The sequence below is a fragment of the Zingiber officinale genome, chromosome 3A, assembly GCF_018446385.1.
Source record: "Zingiber officinale cultivar Zhangliang chromosome 3A, Zo_v1.1, whole genome shotgun sequence".
NCBI lineage: Eukaryota > Viridiplantae > Streptophyta > Magnoliopsida > Zingiberales > Zingiberaceae > Zingiber > Zingiber officinale.
Window position 1 is genome coordinate 132,904,677 of NC_055990.1, and position 12,026 is coordinate 132,916,702.

Sequence of the window (12,026 nt, forward strand, 5' to 3'; positions counted from 1 at the left end):
GATCACACCAAAAATAACCTTGGGGTTCCAACAGAAGCTTTTTCTTGCTCCGATGTCAAGGAATGATGCTCCCTCTCAATCCTAGAGGCGGAGACCTCTTCATCTTCATCCTCTTGCACATGAAATAAGGAGTACACTCCTTTGCCTTTGTCTTCATGCTCTCTAGAGTATGGACCTTTTTCTTCTTCTTCTTCCCGTGTTGAGCACCTCTTTAACTTCGGATTCTTCTTCCCCTTGGTCTTGATCCAATGAGTCACCCTCTTTGGATTCTTCTTAGTTTGGTGCAATGGAGGGGACCTCATGGATTTTAGTCAATTTGCTCCATTGCTTACTTAGCAAGGGCACACTTAATTAATTGAAAACAAATAATAAAAGTAAAAAAGTAAGAGATAAAGGGCTATTTGATTACAACCAAAGTTGTTAACCCAAGACAAATAGAAGCACTAACAAACTCTCTTTTCAATAATATTGGAGGTGGAGAAGACCCTTACAACAGTCAGAAGCTCAGAAATAAAATACAGAAATGAGTATAAGGTGTGTTGTTGAACTCCTATCTTGAGGGTGTTATTTATAGCCCTCTGGGCAAAAGTTAATGTTGTCGACGTGACATTGGAGACATTTCTAATGACATCCAGGGCGTCTCCAATGAGATAGAATCTCATTCATATCGCAATGGCTCCTCAATGGTTCTGCGACATTGGAAGCACCTCTGATTATCTGGAGGCATCTCGACTATTGTTCATTTGAGGTGCCTCCAGTCCATCAGAGGTGTCTCAAGCCCCATTTGCGACAACTTAACTGTTGTGCATCTGAGGTGCCACCAATCAATTGAGGCGCCTCAGGTCTTCAAGTCAACTTCTGAGTTGACCATTTTTCGGACTCCACTCACTCGGGTGTTCCTCCGGTCATTCAAAGTTGAGCTTACTCGAACCCAACTCTGACCTTCTCCTTAAGCATACTTCCTCCCAGTTTCTCGTCTCTCGGATACGCCATGCGTGTCCTCCTTGCTCCATCAGTGTACTTTTTCGTAACTCCTCATCCTTCAGAAGCACCAAGCCGGTAGATTCTATTATTGTGTCATCATTCTCGCTCGCTGCATCTTCTGCTCGACTTCTTGTGTTCCTAAGTTCCTGCACACTCAGACACAAGACATCAAATATATAGGGTATAACTTAACTTGATTGATCACGTCAAAATTATCCTAGGGTACTTATAATAGTATCGTCTTTGATCTCGACTATGACTATGTCCGATTGGAAGAGTTTGGTTCTAGAAATAGATATTTGTCGATGGAGATATGATATGCGCTCGACCCTTATATGAAGGGGAGATTGATATTATCACCTTTGATTTCGATTCCGACTATGTCCGAGTCAGATAGTTCTTGTCCAGAAATGGACATTTGCCAATGGAGATATGATATGCACTCGACCTTTATATGAATGGAGATTGATATTGTCGCATTTGATCTCGACTCGTGATAATGTTCGAGTCGGGAGAGTTTGAGCCCAGAAAAGGATATTTACCGATAGAGATATGATATGCGCTTGACTCTTGTACTAAGCGGAGATTGATATCGTTACCTTTGATCTTGACCACGACTATATTCGAGTCGAGGGAGTTTGGCTCAGAGACGGGCATTTGCCGATGGAGATATAATATGCACTTGATCCTTGTACGAATAGGAGGTTGATATTGTCACCTTTGATCTCGACCTTAATTATGTCCGAATTAAAAGAGTTTGAATCCTGAAAAGAGTAATATGTGCACACTAAATCGAGTATAGGCAGAAATAATATATTTACCGCTATATGAATTAAACTACCATGTAATATAAGAGCATTGAAAAAGCTAAGATCACATAAGGAAAATGTAACCATATGAGGTAGGAGACTTATCTTGCCATGGAAAAAAGCTCCTTTGAGACTACCAACGGAGGTTCAAGTTGTTCACCAAGAGACAATTTCTAGTGAACAACCTAAAGCAAACAACTTCTTGAACTGACAGACATGAGAAGCGACTAATCCGATGGAGTAGCCTATGCCAGTTTGGTTCAGACATTGCGTCAAACATCTTCCTCACATCCTTGTATAGTTGCTCATCCTTGTATACATAGAGAGACTGCAAACTATAAATTACCATAGATCTTGCAATTATTTGTTTGAAAATAGTACCAGCAATCCACTCCCATTGAAGGGAAGAGGAGGAAGTCAAACAATGTTGTCATTTGTCGAAAGATGCGCAACAAGAATCATCGATGGACGGGAGCATGGCTTGGGAAGAGGCGGCACAATAAGTTGTTTGTGGCAACTATTTGTAGTGACGTGGGCAACTTCTAGGCATGTGATTGGCGATGGTGATGATGACATTGATGAGGGATGGGCCACAAGGGAAAAAAAGAGAAGGGGTCGACATTGACGACGAAATGGAAGGTTCAAGTGAGAATGACTTCTAACAGTCCATAGACTACAGTCAAAAGTTAAAGTAGACTCAACAAAACTTCTCAATTTGCTTCTGTCGATGCGGCCCCATAGGCAAACAACGGAAGTGCTGAGGAGTTGCTTGGAGGAGTGGAAATCATCCTTCCCATGTGGCTTGAACCCATCCATCCAAAGGCTTCCGGGCCATGTCCTTCTCCTTCTTTTCTTTGTTGGCAATCAAGAGATGGAGAAAGATTGTGATTGAGAATAGCAACTAGCCTTTAGAGAAGACGTTCTCTTAGTGTTTGAACTTATTTTGTAAAACAAATTAATCACCAACAAATAAGAACAACTTAAAAATTCAAAACTCCTTACAACCTAGAAGCATAGTTGTTAGTTTCATGGAAGTAATAATTTTGATTTTCTAAAAATCTGGCATGAGGAAGGAAACACAAATCTGCCCATATGATTGTTTGGTTGAATAATTAAGGAAAATGTTGGATCGGATGAGTGCGATAGGGGGGGTGAATATCACACTTTTTAAAATTTTTCTTTTCGTATTTAAAAGCAAGTAGAGTAAGCAACGGAAAGTAAATGACTCGATTCGGTTACTTGGTTCGGAGCGTAGGTCGACTCCTACTCCAAGGCCCGCAATTCTTGACCGTACCAATGGGCAATCCACTATAATCATTCTTTCCGAAATTCTCGAAAAAAAGCAAATCGTACAAATAAGTAAGATAGTAACAACCTATTATCTTATAAATGAAATAAAACAATGCAAGCTAAGAAATGATATACCGAGAAAATATATAATTTGAAACTTGGTCAGTACTTCCGGACGGAGTAGCTTGAAGAGTCATAGACGACTTGTAGCATGATCAGCTTGCACAGAGGAGAGCTTTGAGATGATAAGTAAGTATTGTTCAGCCTCAGACCTCGAGTCCCTTTTTATAAGTAACTTTGAGGTTCGGTCGACCGATCCCTCTGTTCGGTCGACTGAACTAGCTCCCTTCCTTCCTGGCTGGAGTCTGACGCTGGCTTGATCTTTTGCATTAACTGGTCATTAAGGGTTCGATCGATCGATCCCCTTGTTCGGTCGACCGAACATGCTCCTTCCCTGTTCGTCGAGATTTGCCGAGATTTATATTTACTGTGCATTAATGGTTGATTGGTTCGGTCGACCGATCAGTTCTATTTCCTTTTGCTTCTGATCGATGCTGATGAACTGGCCTGTATTGAGTCAGCTTAGTTTGGTCGACCGATCCCTACGTTCTGTCGACCGATCCGGCCGAACCTGCAACACAGAGTTAAACAAAGTATCCCTGCAACACAAATGTTAGCACAGTAATATATATAATGCATGAGTAATATTAGATAGTAGAACTGTCTTGATCTCAACTTAGAAACCTTCCCAATTTCTTCAGTTGGATCAACGACCTTGGGTTGTTCCCTTTAGGAACTCGACCTCACTGTCGCTCCTCCAGTTGTTTACCTCAACTTACCTGCCAAACATGGTCCTCCAGACATGTTTAGACTTTGCCTACTCAGTATATGATCGCTTGATCCACTAAGAACTTTCCTGCAATATTATATTAGCCAACATCAATAATAATGTAGAATACAATGGTAAATCTAAACCTAGATTTACCGAGATCCGCTGGTCCGGTCAACCGCGCGTGGTCGACTGGAAATCATCCGATCAACCTTACTTGGAGTTCACTCCTCCAATATTTCTCATTACCTAAGGTTATCTCCCCCTAGGTTTTCCACCACTTGGCTTCACTTACCAAGACTCAGTATTCGGCTACTCAGGGATCAGGTCCTCCAGACCTATTCACCTGACTTCCACGATCTACCGAGATTTCCCTTACCTCAGTATTCGGTTACCCAAGGATCAGGTCCTCCAGACCTATCCACCTGACTTCCACGATATACCGAGATTTCCCTTGCCTCAGTATTCGGCTACCCAGGGATCAGGTCCTCCATACCTATCCACATGGCTTCCACGATATACCGAGATTTCCCTTGCCTAGCCTACAACTAGGACTTTCCAAGACTCAGTTGACTTCTCACCCTTGCCTAGCCATGATTAGGACTTCTCATGATCAAGCACACTTAAACATATTTGTCAGATATTAAAACCTTGGAGGTCGATTGCACCAACAGAAAATGCTCAGAGTGGTCACTCAACGTCTTTCACTCATGTTTCCATAGATTCATCAAAATGTTCCAGTTTGAAAATCTCACCACGATGATGCAGCGACAAAAATTCATCCCGGTATAAAGAAAGATAACATTGAGGTATTCTCTTAGATTTCTACTTGTAGTACCGCGATTTCTTACGGAGAGTAACAAACATCAAAGGATTCATCAGGAGTTACCTGACAAGACTACTTTGATGTCTAAGTTAGTATAAAAGTTTGATAATAACGGAAAGAAGGAGAAGTGTCGTTAGAAAATACCCCTTTTACGTTCTCTTCCCCTTTACCTTTATAGAGAGAAATCCCTAAAGACTCCTCGCATTTAAGGATCATTAAGCGGTCATGAAGTGGTCATTAAAGGATCATTAAAGGGTATTGTTGTAACCAGAGCCGACCCTGGGCCAGGGCTACCAGGGCCCCTACCCAGGGCCCAAAATTTTAAGGGGCCTAATATATATATATATAAAGATTTTTTTATTGGCCCTTTTCTCTTCCTCACCGAAGCAAGACCTTGTGATTCTAATCGTCGAAACCCTCCGTCGCCGCACCTCCCCTCGTCGCTCCCTCCTTCGTCGCCGAAACCCTTCCTTGCAGACTCGCCGTCACCGCACCCTCCCTCGCCGCCACCGCACCTTCCCTCCCTCGCCACCGCCGTCGCCGCACCTTCCCTCCCTTGTCACTGAAACAACGGAATCCTCCCTGGCCCAGGGACATATTTGCCTCTCTCAGAGGCACCCTCCATTGGTGAGACGAGCAGTCTCTAGCTCTCTCTTCTATTGTTGTTTTTCCCACTGTGTCGGTGCCCTAGGTTTTGTTTTCCTTCTTAAAGGTGTAAGGTGTGTTTTATTCATTCAAATTTCTTTATAATGCATTGGACAGAAAAATGAGACCCCCTGTGCTCCCTTCGGTTACTTCTCCCTTCCCTGCCTCTGTATCGTTGTTTGTACTTTGAGGAGCAGCTCACCCCTCATTGATTGATGCTAGCTTTGTGCTCATTTGCCTATTTCACTGTTCCATATTCTTTGTCGTCTTCTGTAGTCACTGAACTAGTTTCAAGCTCTGCCCTCCCTCGCCTCGTGCATTTCATTTTCTTATTAATCATGTTTTATTTCGGTATAAATTGGAAATTCCTGCTCCATTCATTTTTAGATCTTAATCAGCCTAATCATGTTTTATTTCTGCAGAAATTGATAATTTTCTTATTAGACTGATAACTTGGATTATGTGAGGATGGGTATTATTTGTTTCTTGATGTTTGAGTGTTGTCTTGTAGCCATCATATTCATGTTTAGCTTTATCTTTGCAAAATGCTCCAAAAGTACTAATTGATAAAAGATATTCTGGAGTGATAGGCAAGTCCAGAATATGCCTATATTGGAGTAAAATTTCATAAATTTCAAAATAGGAGCAGTGCTCATATTCATAAATTGGAGTAATATTTCTAAACATGCTTATATTGTTGTTAGGTAGTTGGTAGTTTCATTATAAAAAAAATGTCAATTTTCTAAACATGACAATTTAACTATATTCTCTACATTCACTTTCATTTTTTTCTTTTGATTTAGTGAAGAGGAAGCGAAGAAGAAGGTTTACAACATCTATGTGAGTGATTCTTTAGATTTGGATGTGAAATTGACAAGGAGACATTTAACAAGATGGAAGGTTTGTGTTAATTATGAGGAACTAATATTTTCTTTACTTTTTTTCTTTATTTAAAGAGAAAAAATAGTGTTGTTCTATTTCTATAATGTTTAAGTTTTTATAAACTGAAATTTGTTTTACTTTCTGTACTGAGTAATCAAGTAGGTCATTTACTATGGAAATTTTTTGATTGCCACATGATGCCTTAGTCAATTTTAAATTTTAAAAATTTATAGCATTTTTAATTTTGTTATTGCTTGGATTTCTATATATAAAATTTAATTCATTTATATGGAGTTTTCACTTATTTAGGATAAAAAGATTTTATTTTTAACTACTCTATTGAATATATTGTTAAGATACTCAAACTCAAAGTGAATATATTTATGATAGATTTTTCTGATGTTTTCTTCGTTCTTCTAGATTCCTATGCTGATGCTGAAAATAAAGATTATGGAGATAAATTAATTAGGCTACACTTCTTTATTATTTTTCAATTTGGTGTCAAAATTTTATGTTAAATTACTATACTTATTTTTTTGCATTCTTGAGTTAAAAATTTTTCTATTGTCAGTAATTTTTTTTTGTTAAGAATTCTAAGTGATTGTTCTTTCAAAACACTTCTTGTATTTTAAATGAAATTGATTACAAATAAATTTGTTATTCTTGGATAATTTAATAGTGTAGGAATGGAAAAAGAATTTATATATATAGTTTTGGAATTGATGTTTCATTCTTATTTTTAGGTTAGAATTATATAAATTTATACATAAATAAAAAAATAATAGTCATCATAAGATAAAAACTCTTTGTACAACTAAAAAGTTTCCTTATTCTATTTTTAGAAATAAGATTTTATAGATTATAATAATTAATTACTTAAGTTGATGAATGGATAAAATTAGGGCATAATTAATAATTTCGCCCAGGGCATTTCAATAATCAAGACCGGCTCTGGTTGTAATCACAATATCTTTTAATTTTAGTAATTGTCGCATGTCGGGAGCTCGAGAGGTATGCTGGTCGACAACTCGACAAATCGGCAAGTCAGATTGGCTTGAAAGATCGGATCGACTCGGAAGGTCGGATACTGCCACATAACATCTACGTTGACTAAGTCTTGAAGGATACTACTCAGACTCTTTGTTGACAAAGTCAAGAGCCCACCATGTCATCCATATCAAATATGTTTACTTTAGTTGATTCTCTTAACACATCTAGTTTGTTTGATTACTAAATTTATCTAATTAGATAAATGGACCAACTTGCTAGTTATTCACAATGATCAAGCGAACTGTTAAAAATTAGACAAATAACAAAGTTAACGTAAATTGATTCATTATGATATTCCGCTAGTATAAATAATCAACATAAATTGATTCATTATTATATTCCACTAGTATAAATAATCAACCTTAGTGGTATCTTACTCTTCTAATCATATCTAATTAAAAACTCATTTAAATAGCATTGTGGTTGTATTAAATTTACAATAAGCAATTAAGTTATGCTTACAGTGATAAAAGGTGAATACGTTCGTCTTAGTGCCTCTATCAACACATCTTAGAACTAACACGGAGGAGGTAAAGTACGGACGACTACTAATATTTAAAATAGTGACTAACACATAAGATAAATATTTACTTCGATTTTATCAAAATTTGAATCTCAAATTTTATAGTGACAATACTTCATGTGTTAATCACTACATCGTCCCCGAGAAAAAATAAGTCATGCTCACATAATTATTAAATCATGTTTTGATTGATTTTTTTTAAAAATGATTTATTTTGTAAATATGCAAAATTAGAGGTGCATTTAAGATTTTGCCCCTTAAACCGCTGCAGGCATTAAATGAGCCAGCGACTTGATGGGACTTCTCTCATTTATTCCGTTAAAAAGACCCAATCGCCACAATTTAGTTATGCTTCAAACACAATTAAAGTAGAAAGCAACTATTGACTTGTCTCAATTGATAATAAAGAAAACACCTAATTATTTTAAAATTATTAAATTATGTATCTATTTTATTTTTTTATCTCTCCGTATTCATTAGTATCCATCCTAATTAATTTTTAGATGGTATTTAGTTAAATAATAAAAATGATTATAGGTATAAATTTATAGTAAAATGAAATGAGAATAAAAATAAAAATAAAACTTATCTAGCTATATGAGTTTGGTTGATTCTCATAAATCTAGAAATCATTATTAAATTATCATTTTCAAACTTACAATCCAAATACTATCTTTTACTATCATTCCATTTCCTCATTCCCAAATCTATCAACTAAACACCCCTTAGTATAATAATCAATTTAGATACTATTTATCAGTATAATTATATATCCCGAATAGATTGTTACAGTATAACAATTGATTAAAAAATTTAATTTATATTTTAAAAATTTGTACTTTCAACTGTTTTATGTATTCGTCTAGTTCTCCTGATTATATTCATGCTCTCAAATAAAATCTCTATATGCTATATTGAGAACAATACTATTTGAACTCGAATATGTCTAAATTGATTGTTATATTGTAATAATTGATTAAAAAATTTAATTTGTGTTTAAAAAATTATTTCTCTCAAGATGACATATGGAAATGATGTGTTAGGACATAATTATAATTAGGAAAACTAAACAAGTATATAAAATTTGATTCTATATCATTCTAATCTTTGGAGGTCAATCTTGTTAGTCACAAAATATTTATGAAATAATTATTTTTTTTAGAAAATAAGCTTTATTATGTATAAACTAAAAGTAGAAGAAAAAAATCATTAAAACCATACATTTTTTTATTAATTGAGGTATTTAGGCTTTCGGTCCGACTAATCTCAAAGGTGAGTGGTCTTTTCTTAATTTATCCACCAGGTAAATTTGAAAGTGTGAGTGGATCATAACGTGATAGTCCAACACCACCAATAGTTTGAGCACTGCGGGTGTATTATATGTTCGATAAAAAATCAAACATTGCGTGGGTTAATTACCGTGTCTCTTACACTACGCTATGTCTAGGAGCAAAACAATTTTTTATACCAGGTATCCAGATCTTTAACCTAATTAATCCTATGGTAGACAGTCTAATCCCATATTCTATCAACCAAGTAAATCCAAGAAGCATGGTGGCTCCTAACATGACTCCCCAGTTTCATCAGTAGTTCAATCATGGTGGCTCCCATATTCTGCATAGGAATTGACCCTGATTATTTGAGAAATACACTTTGCCTCTTACCACCACACCCATCCTTAGAGTAAAACATGTGGCAAAGATGGCTTGCTCATCCCAAGTGTTTTCTCACTGTCGGCCTCACAATAAGACGAAGAGAGTAAATCATGATAACCAAATGACCTTTTTAGACGAGAGGAATTTTATATGATAGAAGTGTCAAATTAAGCAAAGGGTTTATATCTCTATAAATAACTATAGGATCAACCTTATATAACATCCAAAGTCAGCATATGACCTTTTGCCAAACTTAGAAGTTTTTTATTTTTATTTTAAATTTTTTTATTAAAGTTTTCTATTTCATTTCCTTTCCTTTTTTTTAGCCTTTTCTTTTTATTTTTTATTTCAAATTAACTATTAAAAAACAAGAAAATTATGTTTTTTTTTTATGATTTCCTATTTGTCGTTTCTTTCTTTTTTCCCTATTTTTATTTTGTTTTGTTTTTCTTTTTTCACTTCTAATTAGCATATTAAAAATTTTAAAAAGAGAAACTAAAAAAAAACTAAAGTTAGAGCTACTTTCGGAAAAGCCACTCCAAGACACGAGTATTTTGGATAAAACCTTCTGAGTGAAATATTGTTTTGATGATATGAATAAAAAGAATAGCTTTTTGTTATTTTTCTGCCACAGAAATTCACTTTGAAATCATCATATTAAATATTATATTTATTCTGTCTTCAATAAATTAATTTTAAAATTAAATTATTAAACTAATTTAAATATTTAACAGTCTTAGAAGTTCTAAATTTATGATGGATATTTATTTAGATATTTAATTATATAGAGTCATTAAATATTTTTAGCCATAACTATTTATCAATTTTAAAGGTATTAATTTCATGTTAACTTAGTACAATTGTATTTATAAAAAATTTCTTTTCAACTTTTTAAAATTAAAATCTAAAAAAATCATTAATATTTATAATTAAAAGTGTTTAATGACTACTATTGGATTAAATTTTTATTAAAGTCAATGTCGATTACTATCGGTCATAAATTTGAAATGGAAGGGCAATTTGCAAATAAAATTAAAGGGTCCACTTGATAAATTCTAAAGTTTGCCTTAAATTTTATGAAAAAATATATCATTTCATTTAATTTAAATGCGCACTAAACCACCATTTATCTCCAGCTCTCCTTTCTCATCCATTCCTTCTTCTTCGATTGAATGAAATGGAGATTGTGGTTAGCTCGATCGTGCAGAAGAGGGATCTCATCACCCTCGATCTCCTCAGATCCAATCGCTCATCCAAAGCCCTCGGTCCACCGCTCAAGATCTCTTCTGACAACGACGATCTCCCTCCCCTGGTGCGTGCGCAATCAATCGATTTTGTTGTTGTTGTTCTTTTTTTTTTTCCCCATTTTGAGTAGTCGTTGATCGATGGGGCGATCGCGTCGCAGGACCTCAACCGGGCCCTCGATGACGATGGCCTGAGGCAGGCGGCGCTCCCCGGGAGTCAGAGCGTGTGCACCATCGAGAAGGTGAAGCGGGCGCTGGAGCGTGAGACGGAGCGGCAGAGGGTCGGCGGTGGAGGGGGTTCTGCTTCGACTTCGGCTTCTCCTTCTCCCTCGTCGTCATCCTCATCGGTCACCACGGCCTCGATCAGGCGCCGCGCGGACCGAGGAGACGAGGGGCTAGCGGCGGACGGAGGAGACGGAGACTCCGCCTCCGTCGCCGCCAGAGGGAGCCTCGTGGTGGTTGGGTGCCCCAGTTGCCTCTCCTACGTTCTGATACCGAAGAGGAACCCGAGGTGCCCCCGTTGCGACGCGCGTCTCGCTGCGGCGTCGGTGCTGTCTCCGCCGCCGCCGCCACCACCACCGACGAAGAGACCACGAATCGACCTCAATTTTTCGCTTAGCACCCTCTAGTTTCTATTATTACAAATCCATGCGATGAAGGGCTTTTGCATGTAAATTTTTCTCTGTCGTTTAAAAAAGCACAAAATTTTATTTTTTTTAAAAAAATTATTTCCATTTTACTTTGTATTTTTTGTTGATTTGTAGACGTTTGTTTTGCTAATCAATTCACCCCCCTCCCAAATTTTTCTTTAATGCATTTATTTGATTGGTTCCATATTTTTTCATAGTTTATTCTTATTCTGAGGAAAATTGTCCTTATTTTTACCGATATTTTGCAAATTAGCCCAATCAGGGACTAATAGAGTAAATAAAGCACAACCAAATATGAAATCTAACAAACATGGTCCATAATAAAAATATGGATGTGCAGGACTGATGTCGTCTTCAAGTAGATCAGAACTTAAATATTTAACACACGGATCTGATTCACGGAAACTCCAGTTTTTTTTAATGCAGATCGATGCATTGATTCTGATAGGTTGGAAACATCAGTTAAGCAATGCATAAATGTTTTGGCAATTCTAACTGAGAAGTAATTGAAATTGAAAGCTGAAAGAAAGAAAAATGTCTAGTGTTTTCTTTCTGAACTGCTCTTGTTAATTGGATCGGGTTGTATTTGCTGGTTAGTTGGCAGCTCTTTTTCATGCATTAAAATTGAGCAGTAGGTTT

General features: G+C 36.5%; 1 protein-coding gene and 1 long non-coding RNA gene across 2 annotated transcripts; one reads left to right on the forward strand and one right to left on the reverse strand.

Moving 5' to 3' along the window:
• Positions 1–264: 264 nt before the first annotated feature.
• Positions 265–2,433, reverse strand: LOC122054043. Its single transcript, XR_006132535.1, has 3 exons — positions 2,175–2,433; positions 1,584–2,103; positions 265–1,130 (listed from the first exon to the last, which is right to left on the reverse strand). It is a non-coding gene; the product is annotated as an uncharacterized LOC122054043 (long non-coding RNA).
• An 8,169-nt stretch (positions 2,434–10,602) lies between these two features.
• LOC122054044 lies at positions 10,603–11,419 on the forward strand. The gene is made up of 2 exons (XM_042615890.1): positions 10,603–10,805; positions 10,899–11,419. The coding sequence occupies exons 1-2, from the start codon at positions 10,671–10,673 to the stop codon at positions 11,364–11,366; spliced, it is 603 nt and encodes a 200-aa protein (XP_042471824.1). The 5' UTR covers positions 10,603–10,670; the 3' UTR covers positions 11,367–11,419.
• The last annotated feature ends 607 nt before the right edge of the window (positions 11,420–12,026 follow it).

Excerpts from the sequence above, each read along its gene's own strand:
- LOC122054044 (XM_042615890.1), top strand. The coding sequence starts at position 10,671 with ATGGAGATTGTGGTTAGCTCGATCGTGCAGAAGAGGGATCTCATCACC. Across the intron at positions 10,806-10,898 it reads ACGACGATCTCCCTCCCCTG|GACCTCAACCGGGCCCTCGA; the intron begins GTGCGTGCGCAA and ends ATCGCGTCGCAG.